Below are 20001 nucleotides of genomic sequence, written 5' to 3'. Positions count from 1 at the left end.
ATGACACTGAGGGAAAAAGCATGCACAGCTTCAGGATTATATTCACTTGAAAAGAATTGTCCATAAGAGTCACTAACTCACCACCCAGTCAGGTGTCCAAATCACGTGAAAAGTCACATGGTGCCAGTCCTTTCTGAACCCACCTGGCCACACTCCACTCCCAACTTCTAGTAAATACCTTATCAAGTGAAATTAAGTGAGACTCATCTCACACAGTTTCTCAAAAATGTGTGAGAGAAAAGAATCCTTCCATTGCTACAGAAACTTTTACCAAATATCTTCTAGTGCCTAGCAGAAGCAGTCCCTTCCTGTAAAGAGCACACTATTTAGGGGAAGAGGAGGGGATGTGGGGGCCAGGGGGGTGACGAGTAAATCCACAAAATCACAACAGCAAAGGTGCTGTCTTGTAGTCACTTGCGCAGAGAGGGCCAGAGAGTCTCAAATGAAGAACACCTCACAAGCCCAAGATAACCCAGGAAGGCTTCCTGGGGGCAGGGCTTTTGAGCTCAGTCTTGTAGAAGAAACAGGAATCATTAAGGAGATTTTCTGGTAGTTATGCATGTGTAAGTGACTCTGCTAAGTTAGCAATATTTGCATTTTAGACTGTGCTCTTTTGGGGTGGGTTTTCTAGAATGGAAGAAACTACTTTAAAAAAAATCCTGCCTATCAGCCAATGAGCCTAAGGACACTGGAATCTCTGGCAGGGTAGACTTAGCTGAATAATGAGGCCCACCTACCCGAGATGTCTATGTCCTAATCCCAGATCTGTGAATATGGCAAAAGGGACTCTGCAGATGTTATCAAGTTAAGGACCTGAAAGTGGAGAGATTATCCTGCATTATCCAGGTAGGCCCAATGATGTGATCTCAAGGTTACTTATAAGAGAGAGGCAGGAGGATCAAAGACCTGGGAGAAGGACGCAGAGACTGGAGTGATACGGCTATGCACCAAGGAGTGCCAAACCAGCCTCTTGAAGCTGAATGAGCCATCAGGGTTCTTCCCTGCAGCTTCCAGAAGCAACCAGCCCTACTGACACCAGCCTGGTTTTTAGACTTCCTACCTTCAGGGCTGAAGAAAATAAATTTGAGTCACTTTGTGGCAAGTGAGTGAGGGGCAGAGAGAGAGAGGGAGAGAGAGAAGCAAGGCTCACCCTAAGTGGGGCTCGAGCTCACCCGAAATGGGGCTTGTGATCACCTGAAACAGGGCTTGTGATCACCCCATGCGGGACGTGAGCTCAAGAACTGTGAGATCATGACCTGAGCCAGAGTCCAATGCTTAACCGACTGAGCCATCCAGGTGCCCCTAAACTTGTGTCCTCTTAAACCACTAAGCTTGTGGTAACATGTTATAGCAGCAATAGGAAACTAAAACGGAGTTTGCAGTAACATGCAGAAGAGCTAAGTTAAATCAGCACTAACGTCACCTCACAAATCCAGGGCATGAGGACGTGCCAGAGCAGAGAAACAGTGACAGTTGTCACTGCTGAAGGAGTTAAACTTTACACATAAAACCTAAAACAGGTGCTTGCTTCTATGACCGGAAGGGAGTGATCATGTAGCAGTGAGGGAGTTCATATCTGAGCACCTCTATCACGTGCCCTCCACCCCAGACCCAGCTTCTGGGTAAGGCGCCCCATGCCACAGACACCCAAACACACTCCCACCGGTGAAAAAGAAAGTAACCAAGCACCTGGAGAGCAGGTATTTTTGTCCCATTCGTTCGCCAGCACCTGGAACGATGCTTGGCACATGATAGTTGCTAATAATATTTAGTGAACTAATGAAAGTCTAAAAATAAAAAAAAAATAATCTGTTTGTGAATAACAACCAAATCTCTGGTGGATACTCTTTCTTCTGAAAGGTTATCTGACTGGCAGACACCAAGATTTTGAGAGAACAGCCTCCTCATAATTGTACTTCTGGTGTTAGCCATACAACGTGACATGTAATAAAAATGGCAAAACAAAACTTCGGAAAGTCAGTGAAACCAGGTTATATGGCAATATGTTAGATTCGTGTTCTTACTGTACTTGAGGGAAGCATTAATTTCCTTGAGAGTTTTTCTCCTTGGCTTAGTGCTGAAATGGCATAAAAGAGGCAGAGGTTTGATTCTCTTAGATTTACTATTAATGCCACCAGCATTTCAAGAATAAAATATGTACAAGCAGATATGGAAGAGCCTTAATTAAATAAGATTTTATAGGCATTTGAAATATCCCAAAGTTAACAGCCAGAGGGAAGGCAACCTCACTTAGACAGATGAGGATTAAGTACCAGCAGTGGCCACACTGAGGCAGGTCAACACACTTTTCCAAAGGGAACGTGTGCGTCAGGTATGTTCTAATGCTGGGTCTCATTGTTCTGGTAACTTCTGCTAAAGATGGACAAAGGTAGGAATTAAACAGCTGCAGGTCTTAGGCTAATGGCTAACACAAAGGAAAATAAATATCCATCCATTTTCTAAAGAACATTCCCTGAGCACCTACCCTGTGCCAAGCCCAGGGCTACATCCCAGAGAGAGAAAAACAATTATACTGAGTTACTGAGCATTTTTTTTTTTTTTTGGTACCGAGCAGCTGCACCAAGCATGAGGTATGGTCCCTTTACTAATACCTGCATTTGCACAAGAAAACCAAAGTTCACAGAGTTCTCATAATTCTCCCGAGTTCGTGTGGCTAGTGCTTGGCAGAGTGACAATCTGAATCCATGTACGTAGGAGTCTAGGGTCCATATTCTCACATGTAAGTGCCCTAGTGCCTCTGCCCAGCAAGCACCCATCATTGAATGCCATCATGAAGTCATACCTTGACAGACACACACACACACACACACACACACACACACACACACGGGATAAATTTGGCAACAAAATTTTCTACAGAGCTACCTGCTTCAAGAACACAAAAATGTTGTTCTAAGCCCTCTAGAACAGTGATTTTCAAACTGTAGCATACATCAGCATCACCTAGAGGGCTTGTTTAAAAACAGATTGCTGAACTTCAGTCCCCAAATTTCTGGACTGGGGACCAAGGATTTGCATTTCTGACAAGTCTCCATGTGAGGCTGCTACTGCTGATCTGAGGACCACATTTTGAGAGCCACTAATGTATAAATCTGTAATGCAATCTCTCTAAAGAGCAAGATTCTTTTTTGTTTGCCATCTCTAGAAGAATACTTGGTACATAATAGGTTTTCAGAAAATATTTACTGAATGAATGGATCTGCGGTGTATTTGAAAAACAGATAACCAACTGTATTAAAGTTGTGTGCAAGTTAAGTGTAAACAGGTTCTGGCTGGGACCTGGGAGATTATCTACCTCATGATTAAGGGCCTGAGACTTTCGTGAATGTTGTGACATATCCTTTGCCCGTTCAGAGGCATAGTATCAATGTATGGGTACTGCTATCACAGCCTTTCTCCATCATGGTAATGTGGCATATTAGAAAGAATATGGAATCAGTGTTAATTCTATACTCACTAAGCACAGAATCTCCAAGGCTAATGCTATACAGCTGAATATCCCAGGGCAAGCTCCTAACCCTGGAAAGCCTAGTTTTTGCTTTTATAAAATGGGCTCTCAGGAAGATTAAAAACAACAAATATCAAGTGTTCAGATACGGGTGGAGCACACAGTAAGAATTCTTCAACAGGAGTTATGATTACCTTAATCGCAAATAAACCTCCGTCAGGGTCATCATAGGAATCTTGATCTTCAGTAAATGGTTGTTCACTCGACAATATTTCGCAAATATTTACCGAGCATGCCAGTCACTCTGTGGGGCATGTTTGATTCTCAGATGCCACATGGAGTAATGGGTTAAGGAAAAAAAGAAAAAAAAGAAAGATCCCTTCCCTAGATTTCTTGCCACCCAAGGGGCTTGTTCTAAAAACCCTGGGAGGAAAGGCCCACAAGAGCTCTCTGCAAGAGCGCGGAGGCAAGAATCAACAAGAGTTCTGTAAAGAGGTGAAGCCAGGTGTTTCTCCTCTCTGAGGAGGCATGAAGAGGGTTGAGTCAACAATCCTACTTGCTCTTGGGGCAAACAGTCACCACACAGGCGGTTCTGCTGGCAGGCGGGAACGGGTCAGAAGAGAAGCTACACTGTCCGGTGGCTACAGCTGGAAGGTTCTATCCCAGGCTTTCTCTTAAGCTCTTGGCCCAGGGGCAGACACTCTGTCTCGGCCAGGAGAGTCTCCGTCCGCACCTTCCCGTCTCCTTAACCTGAAACACGAAGGGCGACACAAAATGCCCCTCCCTAGAGTGCAAGCCAGTGTGTATTGCCGTATGTTTGCATCAAGTTCTACTGTTAAGAAAACCAAAATGACAAGTATGGGAACCGGATAGCAGAAAGCAACCTTTACGATTTTGTATTCCTGTGTTCATTCATAATGTAAAAGACTTAGAAAGGTACCCATTTGGACTCTTGAGAACAGGAAAATCCCAAAACCATAGTTTACTATTTTCAAAGGAGTTTCAATATGGGCAGAAATCAAGAATACTGTTCTTCAGGCTAAGTTTATATCCTGAAATATGCTTCTTGTAAGAAATAATTTAAAAATGTGGAATCTAAAATTAAGCAAAAATAACATACAGTATGTTCAGCTTTGAAATTTGCCGGGACTCAGCCAAGTTTACCATAAACAGAAGGCAGAACTGTCTATTTTTAACTTTACAGCCCTTGGGTGATTAAAATTTTGAGCCATAATAAACAACTTTTTTCATCTTTGCAACATAATTTCTCATTTGAAATTGCAGTCTTTTTAGTTGTTTAGGAGATATGGATTGAGCACTTCGTGTTTTTAAATTCTTTCTTAAACGGAAATTTCTTGCAGAGACTAAATGCATTCATTAGCATGCCAAAAGCACAGATTTAAAAAAAAAAAAAAAAAAAAAAAAAAAGGAAAGGAAAAGAACCTCACCAAGGCCCAGAACTAAATTGCCTTCTCTTCTTCTGTTTCAACTGTTGAGCAATTAGCACCTTTGGCCAGTTGCATTTTAGGAGAACACAGTAAAAGATCCCACCATTCTGCCTATGTAAGTGCAATCACCACAAACACCTCACCACCACCCAGCAGATTATTTGGCAATTTGGCATGTTTGCAGACCTATTATGTCAGCAGAAAGTGTATCTTCCCACCAGGAAAGACAGTTGCATATGCAATAAACCAATAGCCTTTGACACACTAGTTAATTACATCAGTTAACTACTATCTCCTGTGCATGATCATAGTGTTAATGAAACTATTTTGGTGTGGAAATGAAACAGGTCAAGACAAGCAGATCAGGAAACAGAAGGGATTTAGGGTCATAGAGGATGATAATGTGCTGAGTCACACAGAACTTAACCTCGGCCCCCAAGAAGGATATTAAATTATTCCCTCTGCTGTGAGTAACGCTAGTATTCTTTTTCTTTGGCATCACTTAGTGCTAAATAGCTCAAAACTCTTTAGAAATTATCAAGTTTAACAGTTTGCCTCCCTATCAAAAGCTATTAGCAACTGAGTTGTTAGACAGCAACAGAAGCCCAGTCCAGAGGTGCTGACTTTAAATGCAACATCTTTTTTTTCCCTGCGTGAAAGGGATGAGTGAAAGATAATGCCCGATTTCTGGTTTGGATGACAGGGTGAAGAATGGAGACAGCCACTCATTTTGAAACACAGGAAGATGAGCAGATTGTTGGGAAAAATGGGTCAGGCAGTGCAAGATGTTAACTCAGGTTTTTGTCTCAGGTGTTTTCATGTCAGGTGTGGGTTTGAGGCTACAGAGGAAAACCTAACTCCTACAAGAGAACAAGAGAATGTCCCACCAGACACTTAAATATTTAAGCTTATTCTTAAGGTCATTCTAAGGAATCTCTGCTCCAGACTTTAGAGCCATGTTTTTCTCAACTGTCCCTCCTATGATACGATTTCCTGATCCATTAGCACCCGGGTCTCCATTTTGCTGGCATTCCTTTTAGCATGTGTACCAAAACTGGGCAAAAATATTCCAGCTGTGGTCAGACCACAGCCCAACATGGCCTTCGCCTTTTAAAAGGCAATGTCACACTGCTGGCCTCGATTAATCTTGAGGTCAACTTACACTCTTCGGTTGTTTTCACATGAACTTCTGTCAAATTAGATTTCCTCCACCTCGCCTTTGTATAATGAAATTTCTATTCTAAAAGTAGGATGCCCCATTCCTAGCCTGTCTGTGTTTAAGAGTAAACGGATTTTCATCCCGTTTTCATTTCATTCTTACCGATTCATCCCCCAACTCTACCAGAACACCCAGAGGTACAGTCTTTGGGAATGAACTTTCCCATGCTACACTCCAAGAGTAAAGATGCCTGAAAATGTCCTATACCGAGTAAAGACGCCTGAAAATGTTCTATACCTCTTACCACTGGATCCTCCATACCCCAGGCTACTTTATAAATAACGTTTTCCCCTCCAGAACACATGTAAAGCCATTGAGGGGTGGGAGCCCTACACGGAGAACAAGATCATCTTCCCCTGGCCTTGGAACAATGCAGATGTACTGTAAATTATTTCTTTCTTATTCTAGGGTACAACATGTGTATGTTCACAATATAAATGTAGATACTGTGCACTGCCTCATGCTTCCCACCCCCCCGCCCCTTTCCAAAAAGAACAGCCAGATATTTACCAACATCCTGGAGGCCAGTAAACAATTTAGGTCTTTTCTGTAGGCAGTAGTAAGGAATGTTGATTGCATTTCCTTAGCTATCAGTATGTAACAGGCTGTGTAGGCTTCAGGGCAGAGGTACAGAAAAAAGTGTAAAGGAGAGAGCTATGTCTTAAAAAAAAAAAAAAAAAAAGTACACTGGCCAATTTCCAGCACTTATCTCTGCTTTGCAGCCCCTCCGCCTGGCGGTCTCAGGGTCATGTAAGGATTCGGATAAGTGAGCAGTCTCAACGCTTCCAGCTCCCTGGATATTCCCATCATCATTTACTGGGCATCCCTCAAGTTTGGTGGAACCTAATGTCTGGATTTCCACCAGGTCACGGAGCTGTAGGGGAAGCTACTCTTTCACTGAGTTCTTTTAACATCCTGAAAATTTCAACCCATTCACCCATACCAAAATTTCTTTGTAAAAATCCCTAAGAGGTATAAAAAGCAATTTTATACCTCTGTGGAAGATGGTAACAGTAGGAAATATGCTTGACCTGATGCTTATCAATGTCAGAAATTAGCATGAACTTCTTAATAGTTAAACCGGTTACATACTCTTTTTAAAGAAGAATGGGAATACAACCGTTTTCGGTGATGTAGATGTAGCTGTGCCTGAAGGCAGGACCAAAGACAAGATCCCTTCCCAGTAACTGTCTGCGTTCATTTACGGTGCCACCAGGGCAGGCATCAGTGACTCAGAATTAAGCCCGAGAAACAGTGTTAGGAAATCTCAAGTTAGGGAATGCTGACTCGTATCAGCAACTAACTTCCCAGACCAGCTTTCAGGAAAGGCATCCTAACTTCTTTCCTTACTCTCTGGTCCGTAAAAACAAGATACCCAGGAATCTCTTAGGGAAAAGAAAAAGGTCTCTGTGAATGGCAGCATCCAGGATTACAAGAGTCAACAGCAGGCCTCCTTGCTCTGCAAAACCAACCAGCCCCACAGAGCCCTCTCAGAAAATGCTCAACCTGACCAGTATCCAAAGATACTTGGTCTCAGTAACCTAACAAGAGGGGCTACACTGGTCAGGTTCCAGACTGTCCTCTGCAAATTGTTTTCTTTCATTTGATCCTCAGAGTAACTGAGTTCAGAATTATTTCGATTGTACAGATTAGGAAACCGAGACTCCATAAGCTTTTTAAAATGACTAATTCTTTCATTAGAAAGTGAGAGCTCGGGATTCATCCACAAATCAGTCTGACCAGAAAGGTTTTCTCCCTTTCTAAGGGAGCAGGTGTAAGGCTGTTATTTTGAAAGTAATTTTTGTTTTAGTAAAAACAGATGAAAAAATGCTCTTGTCTTCAGCTCTCTGAGGGGCAAAGTTGCCATAATCATGTTTCTTTCCTTTGTTTTTCTTGCCATAATCTTCACTCCATCTAATTTAGCCTCTTTCAACTGGAAAAAGAGAAAATAAGCTAACAGTAAGAATAAAGAACACTTAATTTTTACATGCTAATTAATGCATGAGCAACATCTATCATGACTGGAGAAGATTTCAGGGCTTCCATATTTCTTCCTCCGAACAAACAGGAGGGTCATAACCAACTCTGACAAATTACTAATGACACATAGGCTACCAAAACACCTATGTCTGAGGTAGACGTCTCTGAATGCAGGCTCTTGGCCCTGACTGCACACCAGGAATCACCAGGAGAGCTTTCGAAAACACTAATACTTAATCCCATCCCAGGTGATGTTAAAAGGCCAGCAAATGCTGAGAACCACAACCCAAAAGCAACAGAACTGAGGGTTAACCAGGACACAAAATAAGTTCATTTAGAATTCTTCCAGGGCACCTGGGTGGCTCAGCCTGTTGAGCATCTGGCTTCGGCTCAGGTCATGATCTCACAGTTTGTGAGTTTGAGCCCCTTGTCGGGCTCTGGGCTGACAGCTCAGAGCCTGGAGCCTGCTTAGGTCTCTGTGTCTCCTTCTCTCTCTGCTCCTCCCCCCGCTCATGCTCTCTCTCCTTCAAAAATAAATAAAAACATTAAAAAAAAAAAAAAAAAAAAAAAGAATTCAGCCAAGGAAGAAAAGGGAGAGAGAACTGTGTATCCAGTAACTTATATGGCAAATCTGATTTTTAAAGCAATACAAACATCTGCTCTAGCCTGCCACCCAACTGCCCCAAAGAGCAAGCATTCAGGAGCCAAGCCAACCTTGAGTTCCAATTTTGGCTCTCCCATGGTAACATGCGACCAGTGTTTCTGAAGCTCTTTATCCTTGTCTGTAAAACTAGGTAACACCTACCTTGCAGAGTTGTCTTCAAATAGGTATATAAGGTGCTTAGCACACAGTGCTTAATAAATGTTTCAACCTTCTGAAATGTCTCTCCACTTGGCAGCTGTAGGCACCAAACAATTCATTAGGTATGTTTGAGTCATCATTCTGTCCAAAAACTACAAGCTTCTGTCCTCTAGCATTTTCCCTTTAGATGATCTTGATCCATAAGATTATGTGTAGAATATTTACATTCATAACCTAATTCTTACATATTTATAGGACAGTTCACTTAAAACCACTCTTGACTAAGTAGAAATTTCTCTTAAATATAGAACACCTACTTTTGAGCACCTATTATGCACCAGGTATGGTGCCAACCCTTCTGTACACACACAATCCAATTTAATTTCATTGAATTCTTATAAAGCCTGTTCAGGAAAAGAATTATCTCATTTTATAGATGATGAAATTGGGTTTCACAGAGTGAAGTAAACTTGTACATACACACATGTGTACACATACGCACACATACACACGCACACAGAGCTAATGAGGGAACTTGTAAGAATTTGGACCCAGGTGTGTCAAAACTCCAAAGTCAGACCATAACTGCCTCTCCACTGTACAAAACAGTTCATATATAAAGTGCATATGAATAATTTATATACAAAGTATTCATAAAATACCTTGTACATGTGCATCCATGCCAAACTTCAAAGTATTTTTGTTATATTTTTTTCACATAGAACAGCATCATAAAATTAATTTTTAAATCAATGTGGAAATTCATCTAGCTTCTGTGTTTAGCAATTGGTGTTAATTTACCTCTCATAAGTGTTAGAAAGGCACTACAGCACCTCCCACCCCAGCTCTTTCATACTATTCAAGCTTTTTATTAGCCCTAATGTTGATTGCCTTCCCAGGGCATCTACTGGTTTTCGTATAATTTGTCTAATTAAATTTAAAGAAGAGATGTTTCAGGGAGCACCATTTCATCATTTCCTCTTATACTCCATTCTTTGGGCTTTAATGAGCACCTAAACCCCATCTTAACTCAGCCTTAGTTTCAGCACAGATGAACTGTGCTTGTTAAGACAGTCTTCAGTTGTCAGGAAAAATAGCTTTATTAAGGTCATGGAATGCGGAGAGTTTGATTAAAGCTAATCAAGGAAGAAAGCCAGGCTGCAGCACTGTGAATCAAGTCTCAGTACAACATGTTTAACATAACTTAACCTAGCCTATCTGGTAAAAGCAGACATAAATAAGATCAGGTTTCCAAAAAGAATGCATGAACAAATGCAGGCATATTACACGGTATAATATATCTTCTGCATTGAACTTGAACAACTCTTTGAATAAGCAGTATATATTTTAAACCACATGGATACAAGTGACAGTGGAGGGTTGTCAATAGTCCCTTATCATTTAAAAGTGGGGGAGAGGAGAATTACTTCTGTTCTTTCAGATGTAAAATGTGTGATCTGTGGGTGTGTCTGTCCAGTGATGGCACATAGATACCTATGTCTCATTATTCTGTTAAGTTAGGCTTCCAGCTCAGTAAATCTGAGTGACACCTACTAGCAAAATGCAATGCTAAGGCATTCAACACTAACAATATTTTGGAAAGCTCTTCTAAGTGGGGTGATTAGTATTGTTTTAGTTTTAAGAAAATTAACAGTTGTGTATGGGGAAGGGATAGTTGGAATGTGGAAATCTAAAGACCTAGGGCTGTAGTCTAGACTCTAAAGTAACTGGTTGCCATGACGTTCCAAAAGATTCCTGGCCTGGGTTATCTGGGCCTCAGTTCTCCTAAGATCCAAATGAATGTACTTACACTAAATGGTCTCCTAAAGTCTTAAAAAGTTCTATGATGCAATGGAAGTCTACCTCCAAATGTAACTTCTATGATGCTATTAAAGCTTACTTCGAACTTCAATCCATTTCTTCCTAATTTAAGACAATATGTTAATATGAAGGGCCATCCAAATTTGTTACTCGATATTTAAATTTAAGAATAAGAATCCTGGGTGGCCTGGGTGGCTCAGTCGGTTGGGCATCCGACTTCAACTCAGGTCACGATCTCTCATGTTCGTGAGTTCGAGTCCTGCATTGGGCTCTGTGCTGACAGCTCAGAGCCCGGAGCCTGCTTAAGATTCTGCGTCTCCCTCTCTCTCTGCCCCTCACCTGCTTGTGCTCTGTCTCTCTCTCTCTCTCTCTCAAAAGTAAATAAACAAAAATAAATAAATAAACAAACAAACATTAAAAATTAAAAAAGAAAAAGAATAAGAATCCTAATTCAAAAAATAACTGTGGAGAATGAATGAGTATAAAGCCTTGAACAACTGTCCTAAAGATCATGATCTCTGATCATGATCTCTTTTCTCCTTGTTAATATCTTTCTACTTGTTACTTTCTATCCTTTTCCCTTCCAGATATGCAGCTTCAGGACATACTATTATTAACGAACGCACACATTTTTTTAAAAAATCTTTACAGATAATCCCATGACACTGATTTTAGGTCGACTCTAGGTTAAATTCATGATTATTCATCTATAGTATTAATGACTAATAAATACTTTAATTTGCTCATCAAAGAATCTTGAAGTGGTCATATCTAGGAGACCCCAGGTCATACCTAACATCTTGTATGGCTGAAACAGGTAAGACAGTCCACGAGATACACGCACTGGAGAGTTTGGAGTTCCACACAGTGAAATGGTCATGAGAAACAGCAGACCTCGCCTTCTACAACAGCCTGACTCACCACCTTTTTCTGATTTACTAGAGGTAATGGAATACAGAGGCTTAGGAAGAGCAGAGGAGAGCTATGCATAATGGGATTTAAATAATCTGATTTTCCTAAGAAAAGAAATTGAGAAGCAAAGAGATAAAGGATTTTCTGTACATACACACACATATGCACACTCATTTAAAGCACCCTGCAGTTTCCAAAGAGCTTTTATACCCCTTAGGTATCATTTAATCATTATTTTAAAAACAAAACAAAACATGAAGGCAAAGGTTCCAGTTTTTAAGCCACAGAGGAGCAAAGAAATTAAATGACTTAGGCAGCTCCTCATACTTTGTTAACGGCAGTGCTGGAAGTACACTCCAGGCCTTCCGAATTCCAATCTAATGCCATCCTGCTATATGGTGCTGCCTATTTATTTATTTTCATATTTGTTTAACTCAACAAATATTTATTGAGTGGCGGTCACACGTCAGGCACTGTTCTAGGTACCAGGAAAACAACAGGGAGCAAGCTCAATAAGCTCTTTTCCCTCCTAAAACATTCTAGTGTGCACATGCGTGTATTTACAATACATATAGTTTAATATATATGGCTTCTCATACACTTTTCTGTACCAGCCACTTTATGAGACTCATTAAAAATTAAGATCACATATAAATATTTATTATTTTTTAAGAACTGCACTCATTAGGTCAACACAGAACAAATAAACCCCAGCTACTCCTGCCTCCCTTCCTTCTTCGTTCCTCCACACAACTAGCCTTTTAAAACAATCTAAGCAAATAGCAAAGTAACATCTATTCGAGTTACACATTTATTCACATGCTGAGAAGGAAAAAAAAAATGACTATAAAAGTCTTTAGAAAAAGGAGAGGTTCAAAATTATGGAGAGAGCTTTTTTTAAGGATCATTTTAAGCACACATACAGGATCTTAAAGAATGCACATGGACATCTTGTTTGGAAAAAGTTTGTTCTTTTTTCTTTCTTCTTTTTAATCTACACAAAGCACAGTCTAAAAAGCCTGGGGGGTGGGGGGGGTGTCTGCTCCCCATCTCTAGTTCTGTTGCTGAATGAAAGATCGACAGGAAATTAACACAGTGGTAGGGAGTTTCTGGCCAAGAGTGAACTCTGAAACAAAAGACCCACTATTGTGTAAGAAAATCTGACATCTATACCCTCAGCCATGTTTAAAACTTTAGTAATCCTTTAGTGTGATCTATGATTTGTTGCAAGTTTTTAACATATATATCTGGCGTGTTGTATTACTCCTCATCTTCCAACTCCTCCTGAAAAAAAAGAAAGATTTTTACTTTCTTTGTTCCCTCCGTCCCTCCTTGTTTGTCTTTTTAGCCAGCAGCAGAGCAAATGAACTCAACTAGCTTCCTTCCTTTACCATCCATGTCAAAAGCACACTACCTTCAAGGTTTACAGGATTTCCATTGCTACCAAGTTACCTGAGATTATAACAGTAACGTTTTATTTTGAGCTGATGTTACAGAAAATGCTCATTTCTTGATAAATCTGTCAACCTGAAACTGTGTGATATTTTCCCATTTCTAATACCACAGAAAGAGTACTCAGGCATGATGGTGGGAATCAGTAATCTAAGAAATTAAAATCAAACCACGTGCTGCTCAGGTAGATCCACTGAGCATGATCCATTTATGTGATGAAGTTAAAAGGTGAGATTCTTTTAGTAATGGTAGCGGATTGTCCTTGTTTTACATTCAATGCCAATCTCTCAGAGAACTTTTTAGATGGATTTTCTTGATTCGTTTTGTCAAAAATGTATTAGCAAAGCTGGCCATAGCTTCACTGTATTCCTTTTTTTTTAATGTTTATTTATTTTTGAGAGAGAGAGCAAGCGCCAATGGGGGAGGGGAAGCAAGAGAGGGAGACACAGAATCCGAAGCAGGCTCCAGGCTCCGAGCTGTCAGCACAGCGCCCGACGCAGGGCTCGAACTCACGGACCATGAGATCATGACCTGAACCGAAGTCAGACACTTAAGCAACTGAGCCACCCACGTGCCCTTTCACTGTATTCATTAAAAGCAAACTGGGCTTATATCATTTCTATCAATTACAATCAATGTTAGCTTACCCATATTTAATTGTAGAGAAATGTATAAAACTGTGACCTACCAACACAAAATCATGCTCCTCTGCTATTTAAATAGGTGCTGGTAAAGCTAGAAGTAGGAACAAGTCACCAAAGTATCAGCTGTAGAACTTTTCTGGGCACATTCCAAAAGTCTACATCTGCTTGGCAACAACTCAGAAAAGAGATACGGTTACTCTTTTTACAGTAACATAGCTTTCCCAGGCTTCAACGTATAAAAAACAGCTTGCTCTGTATCAGAAGAAAATCCAACCAGATTTGCAAAAATCACATACTCACTATTCTACCCCATCAACTTAAACTTTACTGCCATACATAGAACCAAAATCATCAATGACATGGTTATCATATATTGTCCTGTTCGTGCGGTCTAAGAGTCCAAGTGGGATTTTTTTTTCCTTTTCTTTTTGCAACATAAACACTTAAGCATTTAGTGATAAAATATTAAAAGCGTGAGGCTCCAGATCCAGTGAGTACAAGTTGCTGATATAGCACCAGGCACCAAAGAAAGGTGTCAAGTATGTTAAAATATGGCTCTAGCTTAGACATTATGGGCCCTATTCTTTCCCTAATATGCTTGCCTTGTTCCTACTGTCCACAGCTAAATGCGCACATCAGCACTAAAATGCATCCCCTTAAAATCTAGAGAGGAAATTCAACACATCTATGTCAATGAACAAAGTAATTGTCACATTTGTTCACCACAAACAACAGATCTAGACACTGTTTTTAATTATAACATTAATTGATCTTTTGTCACCACTAATTAGAGCAATAACATCACATTTAGTTACTTTACTAGCAGGAGTCAACTTTGAGTTGCTGGATAATGCATCAGTTGGGAAGAGGGTGAAGCAGGCAGAAAAAAAAAGAATTTAGGGGAAAAAAAGTCTTATTATTTTTAAAAAAGAAATGTTTATCACATTGGGTGCGTTTTTATATTTTAATCTTATGTCTTGTGAAAACTTCATTTGGTCTCTTTGCAAATAGAGTTCATACTATCATAGAAAATGTTCCCTCATCGTTGGGAAATTACAGACAAGGAAGAATAGGTTGACGATCAGAAAAGCTACCTTTGTGCCTTGAAAAAGACAAGTCACATGAACCTGTCATAGCCCTAGTCTGTGAGAAATGTAAGGGACTTTAATGGGTGTTTTAGTAGAACCACTTAAAATTAAGTGATGAATTGGAATGGGAAAAGTTATTCCAATAAAAGCAAACAAATTAACTAACCTGACCTTGGTCCACATAAAAGATTCATTTTCTTAATGGAAACAAACTCTTTGAGTCTAGCTCAGGTTTAACCACTGAAGTGTACGTGGAACCTAAATTAAGCTATAGAAATGTATGCCTCCAGAAACTCAGGTGCACATGCACAAGTAGGTAAGAGTTCTTATAGCTGTGGGATATGCCGCTGGCATGGTCTAGTATGACCCACTTCTACAATGATTACCACATGAGTCAGAAACCTGTTAAGACCCAATTAACAAAAATGTTATGCATCACTGATGCATGTTTTGTCCAGAGCTTAATTCCACTGTTTTCCTAAGTAAATTCTGTCTTTTCTATTCATTAACTTTCTCTTCCCTTGGGTACAAGTAGCAGCTTCTCCCATTTTGTTTAAAAAGGTTACAGAAGATCTGAAAGTTACAGGGCAACGGGCACGTCTTTGTGTCCATTACTCAAAAAGAGTAAGACAACACTGTCTTCATCACACACTTGGCATCTCTGATGTCGTAGAAACCAGGAATTTTTATTTCACCAGCAGTCTGAAAGACAGCATCAACGTAGCCCAAGCAAACTGGAACGGGATTGGTCTTTCCTCTTCTTCCTACCTCAACGACCAAAACTGTTTTAATAAAAAGTAGAAGTAATTACCAAAGAAGTCATTCTGGGAGCATAAGAAAAGCTTAAAGTCTAAGCTAGTGAGACAAGACAATCGTGTTTGAAGCAATCAAAGACACTGACTTTGACTTTTTGAGGAGACGAGTCAAGGAAAGTTCATCATAACAATGCGAGAACCATTGCACTGGGTCAATTCCCTTGTCCATCAAGCCAAGATTCTAACTTGAACGGGGGCTCCTCTAAGAGATAGTTTGAAGGAAGTTATGGCTGCACTCTGAATTTTTCTCAAAATTCCTAGCTTTATTAGAAATCTTTAACATATTCAATATTTTGAAACTCCCCTTGGAAAATAGCCCTAATGGAAATACAGCAAAGAACTAGTCACTTCAGATAAGAAAATATGACTGCTTTTCTTTCCATAGATATATTTCACTTGCAAAGAAACTGTCCTTTAAAATCAAGTTGTGTGATGGGGCACCTGGGTGGTTCAGTCAGTTAAGCATCTGACTCTTGGTATCAGCTCAGGTCATGGTCCCAGGCTTGTGGGATTGAGCCCCACAGTGAGCTCCACATCAGACTCCATGCTGAGCATGGAACCTGTTTAAGATTCTCTCTCTGCCTCTGGCCTTCTCTGCCTTTTGCACGTTCTCCCTCTAAAAAAAAAATTAATTAAATTTAAATTTAAAACATAGAAATCAAATTGTGTGGATTTATGCTTGATCTGTAAAACAATGGCAGATATGCATACAATAAACTAATCCTGGGGCAACTGGGCTACTTCATATGGTCTAAAAATGACCTTTATTTAATCTTATACTTTTAACATTTGGAAGATTTAAAAAAAAAAAAGCATGAGGTAGGCACCACCATTTGTTGGAAAACGTACTATTATACTGAATGTGTGACCTTTGGAAGGTCACTTCACTATCAGAACTTGAGTTTCCTTATCTGTAAAGTATAGGACACTGTATCAACTAACCTCCCTCAGGTTTCAATTCCTAAAATGCTCTTTTTATGTATGTAAAATCATCAGTTTCCATTTCACTCAGGCCAGTGCCCCTCTTCAATAACAACACACGAAGGAGTATGTTAATAAACACTTTTCCTCAGGCTACATGTTTTTTATTTCATACATAATAAAACTCAGCATTATTAACTGGGCTCTTCACATCTCATTATGGTCCATTATTCTTCCTCTTCATTATTTATTAAATTAGTTAGGTGTTCAGTACAATTGTATTATTACACCATTCACCCAAAATAACGGCACACGAAATAAGGCTAACTAAAATAAACAGCCCAATCTTAGAACATGGGCAGTTTCATCTGAACCATTCCATTCAATTCATAAACTTCAAGGGTCTGGTATTTGCCAGTGGCTTAGAGCGAGAGGGTCAAGGACTTGCAAAGGCCCCTGCTCTTGAGGAGCTCCCAGTCCACTGAGAAAGCCAACTCCTATTCTACTATCGGTAAGTGCTGGGTGTATACAGGAGATGCATCAGTATTCCACACATTTTCAAAGGTCCCTGAAGAGTAAAAGGTAAGGTTTTGGTGAATAACACTTGGGCTTATAATTTTAAACAAAGAATAATGGAGGAAGTTTTCTACTTTGAATAGTTACTAATTTTTCACGGTAAGAAGTTCCCTTAAAAATGTGGCAATCTCCATTAACTCTCTTCCCAGAAAAATTCGCAGGTAGTCTAAATTCTGCTTTCAATTTCAGGAACTAATACACAGACCATGAGTTAACCTAGCCTTTTTGTCCCGTTCACTATTAATTAATGGCTTATGCATGGCTTGAATGATGGCATAGTAACAATTGTTGATGAATCAGACAGGGTGAGATGAAACTAAGATATCTTCTAATGCTCATGATCTTTGAGTCTAGACCTCTAAAGATTCAAAAAGAGTTCCATATGTTGGAAGGTGAACTAGAATCAACAAAAGGACATTTGTGTGTGTGTGTGTGTGTGTGTGTGTGTGTGTGTGTGTGTGTTGTCAAAAAAACCAACTAAGTATGAGATGGCAGAAACCATATGGGCAGCAGTCGTTGTTAACATACCTTCATGACAAAAGAGAACTCCATCAACTCTGTGTCGTTCCTGAGGTGGAATCGGGACCAAGGAGAGATGTTAATGAGAGACAGATTTCAGCAAAATAAAAGAAAGCATTTCAAACAACGTATATTACTAAGACAGAAGAGAGTGCCTCGTGAGGAAGGAGCTCTCCTCCAACCTGAGTGTAGTACAAGAAGATGGAACGAGGCTCTAATTTCAGTTTTGCCTTAATCTAGACACAGGAGCTGAGGCAAGCTTCCCTACTCGTAAATAACTTAGTTCCCTCACCTGTAATCTGGAGGTTATAAACCCACACGTAAGTCAAATGAGATGGTGAGAAAGTGTGCACCCCAGTATCTTGCAGATATTAGGTATTCAACAGAAGTTCCTGCCAACCTTCGTCCCTACTCCCCCAGTCCCTCAGTTTTTTTCTGGAAGTATTTAAGTAAAGGCTGTTGGGGATAACACCTAGGAGGTTCCTACAGAGGAAGGCGGTTAGACATGATGGCCTTTAATATCCTTTTAAGTCTAGGGTTTGGTTAGCAAAACTATTCTTAGGTGATAGCTCTTCTACGTTATGCATACAAAGTTGGAATGATTTACTTCCATCCACCTCCCTTCCTTAAGCAGCCACCTAAAAATCAGAATGAATGCTCTTATTTTTCTTCTTAGGTATTATATGCTTGCTAGTTCATTCCACTTTATTTCAAAGAATTTTCCATAAGCTCTTAAATGTTTCCATATGACACCATATTCGGCAGGTAACCTGAGTTCATACCATTCCCTAAACACGAGTCCCTATAAAACGTTCCAGAATCTCTTTGTGTGCTCTGAATAGAATTTGTTAGGCTGCCAAATCATTCGGTCTTCTCTAGATAGCCTTGTCGTTCCTAACTTGGTTATCGAATTCTTTTATCAGCATATTTTAATCAAAGCCTTTCAAAACAGTCTGAGGGTTAGGAAATACCATAAGGTCTAAATGAAAAAGGCAAGAGGGCAAAATATAACTACCGATGGGGACAAAAGCAAAGGGCTACTCTGACTTTGCTTTAGGATACAACAGCGGAAGCTACTGTCATCTTAGGAGGAAAAAAATGCCAGCTCAAATGTCACATGTGAATAAATTATTGGCCGTTTGTAAACAACAACAAAAAGAAGGTATTCTGGTCTTATTCCCAGCCCATGAGTTTACACAAGAGCCTGAGTTAAAATAATTTTAAAAGGGGGGAAATCTCTCTTTTGTCAAGAAATCATCATCCACCACTCAAGCGTTTTAAAAATAAAATGAAAAATTAAAAAAGGAATTAAAGTCCCAGGCTCCATGCCTCCTAAGGCAGCAGAGATTCACTCCTCTTGTGGTGAGAAGCAGGGATGGTGGGCGCAATCCAGAGTCACAGCTGCTTTGGAAGCCGCCGGGCTCTCCTGTCATTTCAGAAGCCTTGCTGCACGCAGACACATTTGAACATGGCCACCTGGATTCCCTCCTCTCATGGCGGGAGGCCAGGTTACAGTGGTTCCATCCACTGCTGCTCCCGAGAAGGAAGAAGGAAGGCCTCTACACAGTGTTTGCCACCCTAGATGCGGGCTGATTTTTCAAACAGGGCAATAATTATAAAGAGAAATACTGGCGGCCTCCTCCCATCCAGCCCCAGTTTTATAACTAAAGGAAATCATTGTTTCTTTCATTATTATTTTCTTTCGAGCATGACAATAAACACTCTTCAGCGAATAACTCATCAGTGGAAAGCTATTCAAAGAATTTTACATTGATAACACTGCAAATGTGGAACTGGAAAGAACTTTGTTGATAATTTGTTCTGAACCTCTCACTATTCGCATACCTGGAATGTCTGCTCCTCTGCTGGTCAAAATAGAAAATCCTTATAAGAGATTTGTAATACAAATCTTCCTGTCTATTCCAGACAGAATGTTTCCTTCCTTTGTGAGCCAGTGTCTCCTATATAACACTCACTACATTATTCAGTTGTAATGTCTGTCTCCATTGCAAGACCTTAAGCCTCTTGAGAGTAGGGCTCAGTCTTATTCAGCCATGGATCCATAATGCCTAGCAGAATGGTTGGGTCCGAGAAAATTCTCACGGCACCTCAAGAAGTGGTTGCTGAATTAACTTGGACCAAAGGACACTGAAGGTCAAGAAGCTAAAATGACTGGCCAAAGATCACATGGCTAGAACAAGAACCCAATCCCCAGCAGTGTTCTCAATTCTTCCACATGGACTCGCCCATGCAAAACGAGAAGATATTAATGGCTATAATTTTATTGTCCCTCAAAACCCAATTATTCTTCCTTCAGCAACTTTTCCTCCAATAA

The 20001-nt window shown here is 40.1% G+C and overlaps 1 protein-coding gene across 32 annotated transcripts in view; it reads right to left on the bottom strand.

Annotated features, from left to right (window-relative positions):
* NFIA (nuclear factor I A) overlaps positions 1-20001 on the bottom strand; it is a 372067-nt gene that overhangs the window by 305285 nt on the left and 46781 nt on the right. For 9 of the 32 annotated variants that reach the window (XR_006206037.1, XR_006206039.1, XR_006206032.1 and 6 more), the window contains exons 3-6: positions 17676-17715; positions 15488-15617; positions 8922-9015; positions 3664-4219 (exon numbers count right to left, since the gene is read on the bottom strand). The exons of 19 other annotated variants lie outside the window; for them this stretch is intronic. Coding sequence is in view for 2 of the 13 variants with exons in the window: in XM_042951906.1 (XP_042807840.1) it covers positions 17699-17715 (17 nt within the window). In the remaining 11 variants the exon portion in view is untranslated. 4 more of the 32 variants (XR_006206041.1, XR_006206040.1, XM_042951905.1 and 1 more) reach the window with 4 other exon arrangements.

The sequence above is a fragment of the Panthera leo genome, chromosome C1 (assembly GCF_018350215.1).
Source record: "Panthera leo isolate Ple1 chromosome C1, P.leo_Ple1_pat1.1, whole genome shotgun sequence".
Taxonomy (NCBI): domain Eukaryota; kingdom Metazoa; phylum Chordata; class Mammalia; order Carnivora; family Felidae; genus Panthera; species Panthera leo.
The sequence above is the reverse complement of the archived record's forward strand: the minus strand, read 5'-3'. Positions and strand labels throughout refer to the sequence as shown.